Raw genomic sequence first — 19648 nt, 5'->3', positions numbered from 1 at the left:
TTGCACTTGCTGGGCCTCTCCTGCAAAGCGTGGAGCCACAACCCGTAATGTTCCTGTTTGGTTTTGGTCCTTCAGTAGTCACAAGAATTGTTGATTTTATACTTATGGCCACTAAAGTTCTGGTTTTCTTGCAGAGTGTAGCTTAGAAGAAAACATCTGCTGTGAGTAGGCTTAAATCCGTTCTACAAAAGTATCTCCACAGGAAAGCTTTTAGGATGGCACAAGTCACAAGAATTCAAAGCCAGTGACCTCTGTCCTTGTCAGAGAAACACAGGCATACGGAATCTTTTCCTTCACTGTTTCATGTTTTCCAGACACACTGTGATCCTGTGCTTCCTTGTTCCACAGCCAGTGGCTACAGCATAGACCAAAACCAAATTGCACATTTAATTTTGTATGCTGTGCAATCCCTTCTGTTACACAATTAGGTAATAGAACAACAGAGCAGGCCAAGCTATGTTCGCCCCGCGGCCGCAGCCGAGCTGCGGGGACGCTACTGGGACGCTACGGGGATGCTGACCGTATGCCCCTCACGGCCCCTCACGGCCGCCCCGCGCGCGCCGCCACTCGCCCCTCTGGGGTGGGCCTCTTCCCGCCGGCCGCCCAATAGCAGCGCGCCTCCCTCCGTGCCACCGCCCCATTCGCCGGGGCTGCGGTTTCCGTCGCGGGCCGGGATTGGTCGCGGAGGGGCGCTCGGCAAAAGGCGGCAGCGGGCAAAACCCCGGCGGCAGCCGCGTGAGTGAGGTCCCGCGCGCGGCTCCCCCCTTCCCCTCCCCCCCCCCCCCCCCCCCCCCCCGGTACAGGGCGGCCACATCGGGCCCCCTGCGGCCATCCCCGGCGGGCAGCGGCGCTCAGCGGCGCTGGGGGCCCCTCGCCGGGCCCTGGCGGCCCGGCCGGCCCCGGGTTCGCCCCGTAGCCTGGGGTGCCGCCCGGTTGTCGGCCTGCGCCCCGAAGGCGCCCTGCGTGGCCCGGCTGCGGGCGCTGCAGCAGGAGCCGTGCCACCAGGAGCTGCCCCCCAGAGCCGTCCTGCTGCCACAGGCCGGGGTGATCTTCTTTTGTCCCGGGCTGCCGACCTTGTCCAGCCCAAACCGAAATTCGGGCTGTGCGGGCTCGGCACGGCTTTGCGGCGTCAGCTCGCTGCAGGGCTTAATCCAGCCGCGAAACTTGCTTTCCTTAAATAACCAAATATATATATATATTTATGTATTACCGTTCTAAGTGTTCAGTTCTGCAGGTAGTAGCTTGTGTTTAACATGAACTGATGGAAATGACAGCTCAGGTGACAGAGCACCTTTACACTCGTGTCCCCCTGGGGTTCTGCATGCAGCGAGGAGCTCTCGTCCCCTGCTTGCCACAGCAGCTGCCTGTGGCCAGCGGAGAGGAACCAGACGAGGCCCAAGCAGAGGCCGGTGCGGTGCTAGGTCGCAGCGAGTGGGCTGCAGGAGAGGCCGCCAGAACTATTTGTGCTCCTGCCAAGGAGGCCGTGCCATTCCAGGTTTGGAACAGGCTCATCTGCCTACTCAGCACTAGCAGAGGGAGTGTCTACCTGTGAAAGAAAGACTGCAGAACCATCTCTGGTTTCCTTCCTTTAGTTTCCAAGCTGCGCTCTCCAGCAAAGTTACCTCACAGAAAGCAGCTGTCGCCTGCCCCTGCTCTGTTGCATGCGGATGACAGACTGAAGGCAGCCAGAATTCTTTGGGGACAAAACATTTATAGCTCCATAGCTGGAGCCGATAAATCCTTTCATCTGAAGCTTTTCAAAATACTTTTCTATTTTCAGCCAGAACTTTGTAGGTTTGACAGACTTACAAGCAAGGAACGTCTTCAGAAACTGTAGTGCATCTGTGCGAGGCAGTGCTTCCAATCTTGCTGACCGCTGGTTATCTTTCCCTGGTGTGCTCTCTTTTCTTCACGAAATAGGATTATATTTTTTTCTTTTTTTTAATTGTACAATATTATTACACACAGTATTAGTACATTGTAGTAATTTACAGTTTTATTTACAAGATTTGGCAAGAAGCATTTCAAATAAGCATGTCCTATTATTGAAGGAGGGGAACAAATACTTAGGCTTTTTGTTTATCTTCCCTAGAAGAGAGAGAAATCTCACATTCTGAGCAGATTTTTTCCTCTTAAAATTGGTTTCAAGTTTTTTGTTTCTGTGTGCATAATGCAGTATGCAATGCTGCATACTGCAAACAATAGTTCTGTGTGGATCAGCTCCTTGCTTTTCAAAGCAAGCTGCAGGGAAAAGATAATGCTTTAATGTGAATGAGCAAACACATGAGATAAAAGAAAATCATTTGTGTCTAAGCTTACCGTGCCGTCTTCCTTCCCTTCTCCCTTTTCTCCTTTTACTGGGGATAGAGTGGGTTTACTGGTTTAGTTTTTCTCTGGGGTGATGGACGAGTCTTTGTTTTTTTAAAGTAGCACAGAGGAACTCCTCAGACTCCCCAGATCTCATCTCAGAAACTGAATGCAGGGCAAGGAAGTGTAATATCAGATATGTTTGCTCCCCGAGGTGTCCAGAAGCAGTCTTCAAAGTCTTGTGTTTTTTTTTCTTAAGGTTAGTTTTGTGATGGAGACAGCGTTGAAGTCTCATTGTGATGAACAGCACCCTCATCAGGCTGAAGACATAAGCAGGAAGCACGAGCAGAACAGCAAGCTTTCAGGTATGTGCTAAAACAGGGACTGGTAACGTTTCGTTTTGTTGATGTGCTTCTTCATCACTTCAGGAAGTTTCAGCATGAATTATAAGTTCCTATCAGTCAAACTCAGGTACAAGCATTGAAACCGAATTGTTAAGCTGCTTTATTTGGAGCAGTTTGCATAGCAATCTAGTTCTAAACAAGGTTTGTTCTGACAGAGCTGTTAGAAATACATCACTGTTGAGGGCCATTTTCTAACTCTGTCTGATGGCTACTGGCCTCAGAATGAAGTTTGTATAGGATGTTTCAGAACTAATTAAGGTTAATATTTTCCTGAGAGGAAACGCCTACGTCTTACTAATCCATACTTTGTTACAAGTGTAACAATGATAGTTTGAAAATAATTCTCCTTGCTTGTGAATTATTGCCCTGGTAAAGTATGTATACACGTTCTTTTTTTTTCCTCCATTTGATTGACTTTCCAAATATCAGTTTTTGCATACTTCTTTATAATAAAATATTCTTTACGCCTGCTTTACAGAAATTAGTCACAGCCTCTACATACTTCATATTTGGCTTCAAAAGAAGTGAATTCTTAAGCAGGCGATAGAGAACACTTAAAATACAAGGATCCGTGACTTGAATAGAAAATTACATAATCTTTTGGAAGAATACAGTACAACATCCTTGTCATGCCATCTAGTGATTGTAGCACAAAGTGCAAAAATTCAAATGCAGAGCAAATGGTTTTTGGTAGTTCCTATTTTGAGTAACAATCTATGAGAATGTGTTAGTAATCTTGATAATTTTCCTGCATTTTTGATCCTTGATTTGCGTCCCATGGATGTGCTCCTGTGTTTACATAAATTACTATTATAGTTTTGTCTTTTATGAAATCAACATTGCACATCTCATGAAAACATTTATCAATGAGCTGGAATGTGAATTCTTACTAAAAAGGCTTTTCCTGTCTCAGGAATTGCTAGGTGGCAGGTAAGTAATTTTTTTTAAAATGCTGCAGCATATAAGGGAATGTGAAGAAGGAGATGATCTTGTATGCGGATATTAATGTCAGCAGGGATAAGTACCCCTCTGCTATTTTTTCCTCTGTTTGTCAATTGACAATACTAGGAATTAAAGTGTGATTTGTGATCTGAAATACAGATCGGATATTGAATCAAGCAATAATAGTCCTAACTCAATTTCCTCATTCTTTCCAAAGCAGGAATAAAAAAAGATATTGAAAAACTTTATGAAGCAGTGCCACAGCTTGTAAATGTGTTCAAAATTAAGGAAAAAATTGGAGAAGGTAAATGTTTTAACTTTCTTGAACTTACTTTTTTTTGTTTTTATAACTTAAAAGGTATAAATCTAAGATGCCAATATATATAATCTAAGCCAGACACATTTCTGATTTACTTTTTGGTGTATGCAGTAATTCTAGTAAGTTACTGAACATATAGGTGTTTTAGTTAGGAACATTTTCAAGAGATCTCCTTGAACATCCATTGTATTAAAGCCTTTCATAAAGCCAGCATTCTAGTTTTGACAACTAAAATTTTGGGGGATAGATTCAAGCAAGTAAGTCTTAACATCCATTCTCTTTCCGTTTCCCTTTTTAACATGGGAAATCTATATGCATTTGTTTTGACATATTTAACTACTGGTTTTGTTTCCACTGAAATCCTTTGGGCAGAAGTGGAGGAGGAGGCTGGAATATTATAACTGCTTTAGGTTTTTTTTTTTTGGTTTTGTTTTTAAGACATACAGCATGGAATTTTGGAGCACTTGTGTACTCCTGATACTCAACAGATACTTCTTTAATAGAAGTTAGGTATTACTATAAACAGATTCTTAGTGGCTTCCAACTTAAGCACTTCTTAAAACTTTACCTTTTTGATCTCTGAAATGTGTAATGACACTCCACACTTTTAAACGAATATGTTTTTGAGAAAACAGGATTGCTTTATAGTTGTTTTGCGATGGAATACACATGATGGCAAACTATGTGGATAAAAAAAGTCTGTCTCTCCAAAAAACAAGCCTCCATTCAGTACACTGATCCAAAATTTAAAGAAAATCTGAAGTTCTGGCTATCATAAATAAGATAGTATAATTAAGCAAAATCTCTAGTTATGGATTGTAGTCCAATTTTGCTCTTGGGAGCAAACAATGCTCTTGAGAGCCAAAAATACCACCAGCAGTTCTGCAGCATTATGAGAAGACAAGCTTCAACTTAAGATTCTATTCAGGAGTCTGTTTTGTTTTAGCAGTTCTCACTACCAAAACTAAGGTCTTAGGTCAACTTGGTAACCCATGTTGCTATGAGCAATTCTACTGAATTTATGGGACTCTAGCTTTTTTATGACTGAAAGAAGTATTTAGAGTTTTTGCTGGCATTTGATATATGTATACACTTACAGAATGTTAAATTTAGCACGATGCAAACACAACGCTTAAAATATAATCAAAAGTAAATTGAACTGGTTATTTATACAGAAGAATGTTTCAACTTACATTTTCAGATATCTCATATCTTTAGAATAAATTAACCTTCTCAGAGGTATATTAGGATATCTTTAAAACTATAACGTGGGAGAGTTTATTGTACAGTCTGAATAGTCCCTTTCTCAAATGAATCTATCTTGTTCTGTCTACGTGGTCATGCTGGGGGCAAACAAATAGTAAAGTAGACATCAAGTGAGAATCTGCCTTACTTTATAAATAAGGTAACAGAATTAAGGGAGTGTAGCGATTTCAGAAGTGCTTTGAATAGCAAAAGCAGTGCTTTCCAGGTTAGCTTTAGATAGCCCATTTACATTGCAGGGAGAGAAGAGCTGGATGTCACATGAAAGTGAGCTACCTAAACAAGAAATCAAATCAAAGATAGGAAATTTACATTCAAAGAGCTCTATGTCCCAGGCAAGTTAGACAGTGTTACATTTGCATTTTTACTGACATAAAAAACTTGTATACAAGATCACTGAATTCAGTAATAGAAAAAAGGAACTGCATATTTTCTCTTCTAGAATCTGCTTTTGACGTAGTGTCACGTGCACTGTAAGACTGTGAACAGTTGGATCATTTCTGTGAAAAGCGAATTGACCTAGTTAAAGATGCTGAAGACAATGTTTTTCTCCCTTCTTTACAGGTACTTTTAGTTCTGTTTACTTGGCCACAGCACAACTACAAACAGGATGTGAAGAAAAAATGGCTCTGAAGCACTTGATTCCAACCAGTCACCCTCTGCGAATTGCTGCTGAACTTCAGTGCCTCACAGTAGCAGGGTACATAAACAAAAAAATTTGTGATTGTCATGATTAAAGTACTGAATATTGTCTTGCTGTTCTGCATTTATTTATTTAAAGTTTTGGCACTTCACTTGTTCTGTTTTTTTAACCACAGAAATGTATGATCTTTATAGCAAGAGCAAATAAGAAATGGAGTCTTATCTATAATGAATGTCCTTTCCTGCTAGTCTCAGTTTGCAGATGGTGCTCTATTTTCCATCTGATTCTATAATGTATCTATGTGATAACACATACTGCAGTTCTGAAATGGTTGGAAAAAATAACCTCTTCATCAGAAAATACGTTTTTAGGAATGAATGCTTGTTGCCAGAGTGCTGAATAGTACCTTCAGAAGGAAGCTGGTATCATGAAGGTTAGGTTAGCTTTAAACACAGCAGTAACTACAAACCATGGCCCCAAAACCTGTGGAGCCCTCATTTGCGAATTGCAGAACTTATATGGAACATAACAATGACATGAGAACAGCATAGTTACTTGCTGCTGGTAAGATTGCTGTCAAAGTATAAGCTAGATATTAAAAGAAAGCCTGACTGAAGTTTATAAGAAATAAAGGAATATCAACATTAATATTCTGGTCTTTATTCAGTGACATTACTTCTCTTTTAGGGGACAAGATAACGTTATGGGAGTTAAATATTGCTTTAGGAAAAATGATCATGTGGTTATTGTTATGCCCTATCTGGAACACGAATCCTTCTTGGTGAGTCCAAGAATTTTATGTATAGTAGAACCTCTTAGTTGAAAGTAGTTGCATAATTACAGTATCCAAATAATCTTTCAGGACATTTTGAATACTCTTTCCTTTGAAGAAGTGAGAGAATACATGTTTAATCTGTTTAAAGCATTGAGGCGCATTCATCACTTTGGTATTGTTCATCGTGATGTCAAACCCAGTAACTTCCTCTACAACAGGCAGCTAAAAGAGTAAGTGTGTCCAGATGACCATATTGTGATCTCATTTGGGGATGTGTGCCTTGGCAGAACAGAGTAAATCAGGCTTTTTTTTTTTTCCTTTCAGCTGCATAACATGTGCTTAAGTAATAAAGCTAAAAAAGATTTTTTTCATTTGTAAAACTTTTATTTCTGTGCTCAGGGATTTGAGTATGGAAAGATTTTTTTTAATATTTAATGTAGTATCTGCCTTATAGAGTGACAAGTACCTGAAAAAATAAAAATTTTACTATTGAGTAGAAGTGCTACGCTTTTTGAATAAGAATGAAGAGAATAAAATCATTAGTTCTCTGAATAAAGCTAATGGTGACTTGGAGTGCATAGAGTAATGTTTGTAACTTTTTGCTCATGGACAGAGTAAAGCTGATACAGATGAGACTGTTGAATTTGGGTTTTTATCTTAAATTGAATTAATTTTTATAACTAGCACAATTGCTTTTTTTTTTATCTTCTGCAAGTTACAATATCTAACAACTGTAAAAAGCAAGATACTGCTTTTTTGTGAATAACGGAATAGATAGATTAAAGTACTGTGTCAGTGCTAGCAGTCCTATGGCTGCGCTGGTGAGTATGTGCAATTAGTTAAAGTTTGTTGGAGAAATGTGATTATATTTTGCCAAGCCCCAAGCTTTGAAATTTGAAAAATACTGATTTTTGTCTCTCAAAATGAATTCCTACATCATTTTGTTTTTCCATCTTTGTTTGAACCTTAATCTTTCCTTAAGATGTGGAGGCTGTGGAATTGAGTTTGTCTGAGACCCAGGGACGGCTGGACTGTTTCAGTAATGGTTTTACCAAAAATGATTATTCTAATGACAAATCTGAAATATGAACTAATGTAGTCCTACCTGTTTGAAGAGTGAAGTAAATTCCAGTAGTAGTGCTTTAAGTTTGGCAAAACTCTCAGCATTGTTATTGTCTCATCTGTCTTCACTGCTGCATTTGTGCCTCTGTCCAGGGAAGTCCTGCAAGTATTGATTCATTTTTACTTGACTGTTTGCTGAGGTAGTTCAGAGCCATTGAACCAGAAGAACCCAGAAAGGAGTTGCTGGGAATAGTTTTTAAAACACCAGTGGAGAAATTTATACACTTGAAAAGCTTACAGAACAAGAAAAAATAAAGATAGATAGATAGGTATAGGGTAAAAACAGTGGGAGACAAATAGGGCAGGACAGATAGGACAAAAGGAGGAAAATAGCATTGTGATGCCTGCAACATGACAGATAAGCAACATATTGAGGAAAACACAGATAAACAAGTAATGACTAGTAGATAGAACTGGTTGATACTTTTTGACTTGTAATTCTAAATTTTTGTCTTTTAGGTATGCCTTGGTAGATTTTGGCTTGGCGCAAGGAACCCCTGATACGAAAATTGAACTTCTCAAAACTGCCCAGTCTGAAGACCAGCAGGGAAGTTGCTCACAAAGTAATCCCAACACAGCCTTGGGAAATGGGGTTTCTGTCAGTGTCACAGCACCTAAACAGATAGCTCAACAATCAGCCTCAAAAGCATCTGATAAACGGTCCAGCTCACTTTCAAAAATACAGATTAAACAAGGAAGAGGAGGAAAGGTTCTCAGTCCTTTTCATTAATATTGTTGCATGTTTAATGTATTGCTTCATCCAACAGGGGGAGATGTTATACTTGAACAAAAGCTGTGCATACTTATCTTGTAGGGTCATAATCTGATGCACAGAATCACAGATTTTACATTGAAGTAGTGAGTTTTATATAACCACTGGCATAATTCTGTAGCTGGTAGATATAATGCATGTTGAAGGCTGCATAAAACTCTAGCACTGGTTTCTCTAGAAAGCCCTAAATCTTTTTCTTTTTTTTTTTCTTTTTTTTAAATCCCAGGTGCCATGGAACTCCTCCCCAAACCAATAATTATTCATGTATGCTTAGTTGCATAACAAATGCAATACAGATGACATTTCAAATTGTCTTGGGGCACTTCTGAGGTGTTATTCGTTTTGTAAGCATGTTTGCTGTTTTGTCTAGATGATGTTTTCTACATCCACAGTAAAGTGATGCCTGAAAATGACTTGCCATGCAGCTGCTCTTGTTTTATGTCACTTCACACTTTTTTTTTGAACTGTCAGTATCCAGCTGACTGTGTATTAGATAGGATCCTTATTGTCCTTTTTGTTGGTATTGTAGGAGGAATATGTGCACCATTCTGTCCAACGCTCTGTCTTTGGAGAGAGGAATTTCAATGTCTATAGTTCCATATACCAGGAGAACTCAAATACAAAAGTAAGAAATATGACTCATCAGTAAGAGCAATCTGTTACATATTTGAGAAATTATAAAACTGGTTGTTCTGTAAGACTGGACACTACTACAGGACCCTGTGGAACTAAAAGTTTTGAGCAGAATATTAAGCGTGTCTTTACTGGAAGGCTTGAAGAATTTTCATTTGTTTCAGTCCCTTTTGAAACTCTTAAAGAGCTAGTTACGTAGCTGTCTCCCTAATGCTAATTCATATCTTTTCTATATGTGTATCTGTGCAACTAAGATATACTTAGCCTTCCTTTTTTATTTTGCAATTCAAGTAATAAATATTTTTATGTATTTTTTATAATTAGGATTTAATGTGACATGGGGAAAAACCCCAAGTAAATTAGAGCGTTGGTCTAACAGTGATCATCTTACTGTAGAATTAGAGTTAGTGCCACTGTGCTGCTGCGGCACTATTTCATACATTTTTTATTTTCATATTGAATTAAAAGAATGCTTGAAAAGTACTAACTTGAAAAAAACTTGTCATATATTTTTAGAATATCTAATGGATATTGATTTTTGTAACCACTGAAAAATGTTTTCCAAAAGGGAAGGAGGGGAGATTAGGATACTTAGAAAGCTCTAGGATCTGTTTTATAGATGTTATAATATTGGTAGAAAGAGTTGCTATCTTCTGCTCTTTTGTAGCTCTCTGCTGATGGGAGCCTCTTCAGTTGTTTAGGGACCGATATATCTATACGAAAAGGGAAACTTCTTAAATATTTCACTGTCTCAAAAATATCTGTATTGCAGCTCATGAAACAATCAAAGGTGATCGATGTTTCATCTAGAAAGTTAGTAACAAAGAAGAAGATTATTTCTACCAGAACAGTGAGCAATGGGGTAGGCAGGAAAGCTGCCAGTGGTTGTCCATCAAACCTGACCTGTGACTGTTACGCAACGGATAGAGTTTGCAGTGTTTGCCTTTCAAGGTAATTTGCTTCAATAATGTTGTAAAATTGCTTACTGTGCTGTCAAACAAGGTCAGAAACTTAGATTTACTAGACAGCTGATTTAGTAGATGAAAGATAGCATTTGATCTGTGCAACCCTTAAAACACTAAACATACTCTTTTGAAAAAGAATACTTTGTGGAATTCATGGAGTAATTGTTTTACTGCTATCTGTGCCACAAGAGAGATTCACTGTTAATGATTTTCTGTTGCTGTTGTATTTAATTATCCGCCTACATGTGTTGTAGCACATCACTTGAGTTAATGACAAGGCTTAGAGTAGACAATACATCAATCTGTATTTAGTGGTTATCTTATAGGCCTAAATTATGCCAACTGCGTTAAAATTCAGTGATCACACTCCTGCCTTCTGAGGACTTTATGTTAAAAAGATTTCTCAAGCTGTTTGCATTCTGGAAGTCACAAAATGTAGAATAAAAAGGAAAGATGACTGTTCTGTATTTAATTTAAAATATGTTTACATTTTAATAGTAGACAGGTTAGAGAATCTGAGTAACTCCGTTCAAATCCATTCCTCTGCAACTGATTTCAGTTATCATCTACCATTACTTTTTATCCCAACATTAGGAACATGCCTTCATGCAGCGAATTTTGCTTGGTAGGCGTAGTCATAAAACTGTGTGGTTCTGCTCTTAGACTGTCAAAATATGGTGATAGCATTCATTTCAGAAATTAAACATGAGGAATTTGTCAAACTAAAAAGAAAAGTGGCCCATAGAAGAAAGGCACTTCATATTATATGCAAGAAAGCTCTGGAAAGATCTTAGTAATAATCACACAGCTTTTAGTTAACCTAACAAAAAGTAAATTATTGACAACACTCAGAAATAGTGAACCTTAGTTTGCTGTGGATTAATACAGAGCCAGAATGTCCACACCCAAAAATCCAATGCATTTTTGACCCTTAATTAGTCTTAACTTTAAAGTTCCCTTAGAAAACAAACTTTTAGCAGAAATTATGTTACCATTGAATGAAACTAAAAATGATCATTGTGACGGGAGTATGCAGTAAGTATTTCTGTGATGCTACCTTATGCTAGATAATATAATAAAAACATAACAAGTAATTATAATTAAGCTATTATATGAAGTAATAATCATATGCTAGATAATTATAAGATGCTTCAAAGCTCTAAAAACTGAATCAAGAAGTCAGGGTTACACATCTAACTGTAATAATGTTTAATATTTTTAGAATATACTTCTGTAAGAACTAATTTCTCAATTTTTATATTCTAAACGTATTTGTCTCTTATTACAAGGTGTCAGCAAGTTGCTCCCAGAGCAGGAACACCTGGATTCAGAGCACCAGAAGTATTAACAAAGTGCCCCACTCAGACAACAGGTACTACACAACAGACAGAAACTAATGCCTATTTTCACCTTTCAATCCTTCTCACTTATGCACACTACATTGTCTTTTTTAATGTGAGGCTTTCTTTTTACATAGGAAATTCAGTTTATCATCCATTCTAATACTTAGCAAGCATTTTCTAATTTTAATTAAAAGTTTATTACTCAGAGTAAGGACGAGTTAGGAGTATTTTCATCGTGTTTGAAACTTGAATATGTCTTCATTCATTTGAGGAGTACGGCCATATGCAGGAGGTCAATAGCACACATTTTAAAAGAAAACAAAACATAAGTTTTATCAAGTTTCTTGGTTTATTGGCTTATTTATTCAAGAAAAATCTTGAATAAATCTTGGCAGGATATGCTTTAGACTTTTCTAGACAGGTTGTCACATTTGCTGTCACAGCAGACATAAGGAATAGTATGATTGCAAATGTGTTCTAGAAAGTATTGGTTAATCAGTACTTTTAACCAGATTTTTCCTCTTTGCCAGTGCTTTAAATAGCTGATCTGTAAGTTTTGTGATTTTTTTCTTACTAAGTTTTTTAATTACTCAGGGTTAAAACTTATCAAATTCCAATGTTTACCAGGTTACTGAAACTTTTGAGCAGAACAGCAGGATGGTTAATGCATTAGCTGGTGAAAGTAGGATGGGAGAGGTTATGCATACCCGCAGAATGGAGGACCAGTAAAAGCAAAGTTACCTATTATAAACATCTGGTGTATGACCAGGAGTTTTGACTAACAAAAAAAGGGGATAAATACAATTGTTCTCAGAACCTGTATTTAAAATAACTTTCTAGCCGCCTTTTTTTTTTTTTTTTTCTGAATACATTCTGAGAGAATAGTCAATTTTCAGCATTTCACTTAAAGTGCTTATACATGCCCGGAATAGGCTTACAATACATTTGATTGTCATATCTCTAGATAGCTTAATGCTATTCAAAACAGCATCTGTACTGTGGGCATGACTGTGATTTCAAGAGGTATGGCAGCCTGTTTGGAGTTACTGTGTCTGTGCTGTAACAGCCAGCTTCACGGACTAGAAAACATCCAGAAACCTAGGACAAGTTTAGACAATCCCTAAATCTGTCTAGACAGAATTTAGGCAGAAGGAAGACATACCTAGGAAATTTTGGACACAGGGTAGTCTTAAATAAACTTTCAGACAGTGTTCTGTTCTCTAGGGTAATGGAGAGCAGGATTACAGAAAATATGGGTAAATCTGGAAACCCTGGGTTGTGACACAGCCCTGAAGGTACTGAGTCAGTGGCGCAGAGCTATTGTAATATGTCAACAAAGTGCTTAATTAGAATTGGGTAGACTTATACTAATATTTATGAGATAATGCTATACTTGAAGTAACGAATTTCCTTATCCACTTCCATTTCGGACTGCTGTAGTCAGCTCCTTGTACTCCAGCCAGTCTTGCTACTAGTTTTGGTCTCTGCGCTGCGACCAAGTTACCAGCTGGATCCAGCTGACTCTGTCCAGAGCTACCTTAAGTAACCGACCTAGGTTTATAGCACAGGGAATACAGCCCAAACTCCCACCTTGGTCCTAAACACATCCAGTTACATTTTTAACTTGGTTTGTCCCTCTGCTCCCCTTCAAGTCGATGTGCCTCACTAGTTAGATACTAACCACTAGACAAACGCACAGAAGGGACTCGTGATGTTGAGGTACACAAGATCTTAGTCTGCTGGTCATCCCAGCCCTACCAGAATTGTAGGGCTAGGATTTACTAGTTGTTCAGGTATATAATGTCAGTTAATTTCAGCAAGAGTTAGGTAAACATCTTTAAAGGCCTTGACCTTAATGACTGTCTTTCCTATACAGGGAAACACCTCAAGCATACATAACACCTCAAGCAGATAGTATGGTCAACATTGATACAGTAGTACTAAAACTTATTCACAAGATAAGATGAAAAATGTTTGCACTCTAAATTGTACCCATAATTAATTTGGATTTTTATTTTTAAAAAGACTTAAAACCTGGTTTTGCAACTGAAGTCAACTTAGTAGTTTCACAATCCTGTGCTGATGGCGTTTCTAGCTAAAATGTCAAAATTAATTACTGAAAATTTACCACCTATTTCTGGAAGATAAGTAGAATAACTATGGCTTTATTTCCCGACTGTTAATTTTTCTCTCTAGAGTTTGAGAATTCTTCAAACTCTCTCCTTCACTTTCCTTGCCATCTCTCAAAATTTTCAATTTATTAAGCCAAAAAATTATGGCAGACAGGCATTCTCATAACTTTCAGTATTAAAGTTTCCATCATGCTTTGGCTTCTTTCTTCAGAGTACTCTGTGTACTCTTTATAACGCAATGAAAGTGATGAATAATTTCTAACTATTACAGTTCTTAAACTGGCTATCTTGTCAAGTGATTTCATATTAAAGAGCAGCAAACTATAGTAGGATGAATTTTTTAGTACTGCCTAATTGGCACCCTGAGTCCCTGAAAATTAAGATTCGTGTTCATTTCTGAATAGTTTTTTATTCATGATCTTTATATAAGGCTTTCTTAATCTGAAGCAAACTTAAATAAGTGTTGAAACTAGCAGTTTTTCCCCTTTTCAGCTCCCTGAGTAAAATAACTTGAACATTGTTTTGGTACTTTATTTAGGTTTTGCAAAGTAATGAAATTACTCATGTGAGAAATTCTACGGAAAAACTAAAGCACTCCTCTGTATGAAAGCAGGAAACCTTTGTATATAATTATAGCAATTTACACTGTTTGCTGACATGTTATCTATGTGACCAATGTCAGTAATTCAGAACATTACTTTTTCTGGTAACATTTCTGGTCATAATTTCTTTTTGAAGAAAGTTGGGATTTTGTTTGTGATGAAATTGTAAGTTTACTTGTTACTGAGTTTGCTTTCAATTGCAGCAATTGACATGTGGTCTGCAGGAATTGTATTCCTTTCTCTGCTCAGTGGACGGTATCCATTTTACAAAGCAAGTGATGATTTAACTGCTTTGGCACAAATCATGACAGTTCGTGGATCCAGGGAAACCATTCAGGCTGCTAAAACTTTTGGTATGCAAACCTTAATTATGGGGAAAAGGGGAAAATGTATGCTTGGTCTGCTATTTCATACAGTGACTTACAGTCTAGTTGTGAGTTTTAAATTATAAATACATTTTTAAGTTCTGGGAGTCACTTTAGAGGTAAATCACACTTTTTGCATGTAAAATGCTATAACGCTACTAATCTGTACATGCACAGTTTTAAGAAAATTTTGTATTTTTCTATCTTTTATAATTTGTACATGGGGTACCTCATGCCATAGATTTCCCAACCTGTCCACAACTTTTCAGTAAGTCAGGGCCGCTTGAGGTAAAATATGCCAATTAAATGCTTTCTACCAGCATTTGGTTAGAATTTTTGAGGCAATGTTTCTACTCCTGCAAAATCTGCCTTACAGCCTTAAGTCAATATGATTTAATATTTAGATGTTGTAAAACTTGCTTTATTATCTTCTCAAAAAGGACCAGTAAAAACCAAACAAAACAAAACAAAAAAGAACAACAACAATTAAAAAAAAACACAACACCAACACAAGAGAGGGCCTGTTCGGAGGGGGAAAAAAAGCACAAAAAATGAAACAACCATTCCCCTAACTGTCTGCAAGCCACACGTTAAAGCACTTGATACCTGGAAGTGTAAGTGACAGCATCAATTTTCATTCTCCAGATACGGGTGTGTAAATCAGTAATGTAAGTAATAAACTGAATTGGGTTTTTAATTTTCAGTTCTGTAAAGTTAGTTGACAGTGAAATGGGAAAAGATGCTGTGTGGACTGGGTGACAATTTGTCAATTCATAACTTCATGAACAAACAGAGATAGGTTTGCTCTGAGCAGAACTGAGACTGTACTTCCGGCTTGCTGGGGCCATCACTGTAAAACATAGGTGGCTGGTTTGGGGGGTGGCTCTTTTGTGTGTTTTTTGTTTGTTTTTGAACTAATGTCTGTTATGCTTCAAGATCTGAAATATTCTCTGAAACAAACTTAGAAGCTATAATTGCAGAGCAAGTATAATAAAATGTCATTTTCTGAAAAAAACAATTTTTCTTCCTAGGTAAATCTGTTCTGTGTACTCACGTTATCCCAGCACAAAACTTAAGAGTCCTTTGTGAAAAGCTGAGAGGAACAAACAGCAGCTGTAGCAGATCCCAGCCTGATGTACCCATCAAGTCTGTAAATGACTCAGCTTTGCCAGTTGAAATAGACAAACAGTGTGCCCCTGAGACACTTGGAAAAGAAATTCAATACTTAAAGGGTTGTCAGGAAGGTGATGGTGCTTCTGAAATTAAGGCAACAGACATGAAAGGATGGGATCAGGTTCCTGATGAAGCATATGACCTACTTGATAAGCTACTAGACTTAAACCCTGCAACAAGAATAACTGCAAAAGAGGCTTTGCTGCATCCCTTTTTTAAAGACATAAGACTATGAGAACATATCCTGTTATTGCTTTGATACGTTATGTGAAAATGAGATTCTGAAGCAGTTTTACCCTGTTGCCCTTAATGTTTACACTCAGTGAAATACCATGACATTGTGCACAGCACTACTGAAATTGTCTTGTGCAGCTGGACTGCAAATGTAAGTTTGCATTAAGAAATACTTGCAGATGTAAATATTACATAAACATCACTAGCGTGGTCTTATCCTAAGACACTTTTGAGGTGTTATTACTGTGCATACCTGTTCTCTAAGAAAATCTTCTTTGACTAAAAACTAAAAAGAAGAGTTTCTTGCGCTCTAAGCTTAATTCTCAAGATTCTCCCTCAAAACATACAAATTTGTGTAAAGGCAGGACTGAGATGAAAAAGTGCTTGAGAGGCTTTTTTCCATAATTTCATATCTCTGCTTTGTTCCTGAGTAGTACATGGGAGACTGAAAATGGAACAAACTGCATTAATTTTGTTCAGACTATTTTCAGACAACAGTTTTACTTTGGGAGTGTTGCTAGAAGAAGGGCCAGGTATTGGAGGTTTTATCATCAAAAGAAATGCATAACTGTTTTTAAAGTACATTTTCTCTCCCCCCATCTGTTCATTCCTACTTAGGTAATAGTAAAAAATGCAGATACTCATTTTGCACAGCCCATATTCCTCTGTGCCATGGGTAGCTGTCAATATGCAACAACTATGGTCTACGGAATGTCTTGTGTGACATGTAAAAGTGATTTCTGTTATGGAAGCTGATCTTCACAGAATATCTTTTTAAATAAAGGATTTGTTTTTATAACTTCAGAACAGTGTCTAGAGATGCTTCTATAAAAATAAGATTAGTCGAGTGAAGTTTTCCTGTGGGACGTTCCTGCTCAGGAAGAATTATGCAGATTTGTTTCCTGCATAAATTCCTCAGTAATGTAAAACACTTTTCAGATAGCACTAGTGTGTATAGCTGTCATAGTGGAAGTATCTTAACTATCAAGGAAGTCTTACACAAAGTTAAAAACTAGCTATTGTCTAGTCTTAAGTAGGAAAAACAACCTTAATAACCTCTACCCCCAAGTATCATTGTACAAAGTAAGTTCCATTATGCTCAGCAGAGGTGCTTCTTTAAAAATGCATGATACTTATGGAGACTGAAATTTAATACAATGTTTTTCCACTTACATTTCTTCAAATGCTAGTGGAGCTGTTGCTGTAAAAGGTTACAAGCCATTCTGTGAAAAGATTACTGCTTTGATAACTTTTGTACAAGCCTTCCCATAGAAGGTGTTTGTAATGTTAGTGCAAAGGTCGTGACCAGTGCTGTGGCTGAACAGCAATTCTTTCAATATATTCAAAATCTTTAATACATACAAACTGATGGTAATGTTGCTCTGTTCCTGGCATCAGCTGTTAGAGAAAAATATTTGCAGATGTCAGAATATTGATTGCAGAAAATCTTGAAACCCACAAAACCCTGGGGCCTCAGTCTTAGTAACGTTTGCTGTTTATATAATTTCAACAAGCACATCGCTGAGAAATTATTTATCTAAAGGAACTGTGGCCAAATTTGGCAAGCAATGCTGTCTGCCAGTGTCTGCAGATGTATTGTTTCCTCCTACGTTCACTCATGCTGTCTATGGTCTTATGAGAGCACTAGCTGACAACAAGCAAAAATATGTCAACTATCCATTATGAACTTTCTAAACCACTTCAGCTTTTTAAGCTTTCCTGTTAGTCACTGCACTGAGCAGCTCCTTGCAGCAGGCACTACAATAATTAACCACTGCCTAGGTTTAATACAGCAGGAACATCATTGCTGATGGTGTTTTTACCACTACTAAGAGTAAATAAACTTCTGTAAGAAACAATTCTAAGCTCAGTATATTCAATAACAAGCTAGAAGAATATATTGTTATTCTTTTCTCAGATACTTAAAACCTGAGTGATTGGGGGCAGAGGCGGGTGATAAAGTGAAAAGAAAAATGTTCAAAAAAGCACATGCCTACAAAGTACTTTTTTTGCAGCATTCTACAGAAGGATGAAAATCTCAAGTAAAATATTAAATGCAATGGGATCTCAATGGGGAAGGAAGGAATAATAAAAAGGGGGTGGGGGGGGAAGGAAGGAGAAGGAAGAGGGTAAGGTTAGGCCGGTTGGAAAACAGCAGGGAAACACTAGAGGTGAGCCATAGCTGACACTGAGCTTTCTCCTTATCTCTTCATTGGTTCTAAGATTACAGAATCACAGAATCATCTAGGTTGGAAGAGACCTCCAAGATCACCTAGTCCAACCTCTGACCTAACACTAACAAGTCCTCCACTAAACCATATCACTAAGCTCAACATCTAAACGTCTTTTAAAAACCTCCAGGGATGGTGCCTCAACCACCTCCCTGGGCAGCCCATTCCAATGCCTAACAACCCTTTCAGTAAAGAAGTTCTTCCTAATATCCAACCTAAACCTCCCCTGGCGCAGCTTTAGCCCATTCCCCCTCGTCCTGTCACCAGGCACGTGGGAGAATAGGCCAACCCCCACCTTGCTACAGCCTCCTTTCTCTCAAAGCTTCAGGTAAGAACTGAGTACATAGATTCCTTTAAAGTTTAATAACATGATTTGACCCGTTTATAAACTGAATGTGAATCTGCTACCATGATAGTTGCAATTGGAAGAAACTCCAAGCAGAAATGAGTGCTACAACACATGTTCAACTTGTTGTGAGGCCACAGCTGGACTTCTGTTAAGTTCTAGACACTGTGCTATGACAAGGATATTAATAAATTGGAAAGAAACCAAGAAAGACAGCAAAAATGAGCATGGACTTGGAAAGATGAAACTGATAGGAAGAATCCTGAGAAAATGCTGGGAACAAATCTAAATACATCTGTGTATCTAGTACAGCAAAGACAAGGTTATTCTTGGTACTAAGCAAGGCTAGGTGAGGAAATGGTGGCACATTTTAAGCGTACAGTATTTTTCCTATTTGTAAATGATAATTAGGAAAGAGGAGGGAATATAATTAGAAGTATTGAAAGAAGCATCTGCAGAACAGCAACAAGATTTTCTGCATAATACTGACAATAAGGTATACATGAATTTCTAAATCCTACTGAGATTGCAGTCCTCTCTCTTTTGAGATCAGATTCAACGGCTTTTGAAATCGGACTCAAAGTGTTGAAGGGTTTATTTAAAAGTGAAATGTTATGGGGATAAGAAAATAAATAGTGCATCAATATTCTGAGGATATTCAGTATCCTTCTTATTTTATGCATTTGCCATACCTAGACTTTACATGTTCTTTGCTCTCCAAAAGTTAAAAGCAATGCAGAACCAATATGCAGCCAAGGCTTCTAATGCAGGTGCAAAAGGATCCCCAGAATCTTTTTAGTGGCCTCTTGAGGCCACCAGGTCTGATGAGATCCTAAAATATTTCCATAGCTGTCCAATATCTAGCCAAGTTCCTAAGGTCAATAACTAGATTGGACCTTAAGGTAGAAAATTAAAGAAATTTTCATACCATGGCACCTCTGACATGGGTTATCTAGTAATCAAGGTACTGTGATTTTGCAAGAAGTAAAAAAAAAAAAAAAAAAAAAAATCACATGAAACTCATGGTGGACTTTATATTCTATTCTGGCTACTGTGCAACATCTTATTTTGGTTATG

At 37.9% G+C, this 19648-nt stretch overlaps 2 protein-coding genes across 8 annotated transcripts in view; one reads left to right on the top strand and one right to left on the bottom strand.

Moving 5' to 3' along the window:
* HFM1 (helicase for meiosis 1) overlaps positions 1–19648 on the bottom strand; it is a 136861-nt gene that overhangs the window by 79284 nt on the left and 37929 nt on the right. The window contains exon 3 of the mRNA XM_080602814.1: positions 7759–7875. The gene's annotated coding sequence lies outside the window, so the exon portion shown is untranslated. The remainder of the gene's footprint in view (positions 1–7758; positions 7876–19648) is intronic.
* CDC7 (cell division cycle 7) lies at positions 602–19580 on the top strand (the record flags this gene model as incomplete). Of its 7 annotated transcripts, none has more annotated exons than XM_080602899.1 (12): positions 602–735; positions 2572–2672; positions 3874–3957; positions 5800–5935; positions 6566–6659; positions 6741–6883; positions 8235–8484; positions 9077–9172; positions 9953–10131; positions 11435–11517; positions 14426–14575; positions 15619–19580. In XM_080602899.1, 11 exons carry the CDS (start codon positions 2579–2581, stop codon positions 15993–15995), a joined length of 1686 nt encoding a protein of 561 aa, XP_080459025.1. In that variant the 3' UTR covers positions 15996–19580. The 7 variants fall into 7 exon arrangements, with proteins under 7 accessions (XP_080459025.1, XP_080459023.1, XP_080459021.1 ...); XM_080602897.1 differs by having other exon boundaries at positions 3871–3957; XM_080602895.1 differs by lacking the exon at positions 602–735 and adding an exon at positions 1262–1495 and having other exon boundaries at positions 2567–2672.

Source organism: Anser brachyrhynchus, assembly GCF_964034855.1.
Source record: "Anser brachyrhynchus genome assembly, chromosome: 8".
Taxonomy (NCBI): Eukaryota; Metazoa; Chordata; class Aves; order Anseriformes; family Anatidae; genus Anser; species Anser brachyrhynchus.
This window is presented reverse-complemented; position numbering and strand designations above follow the sequence as displayed.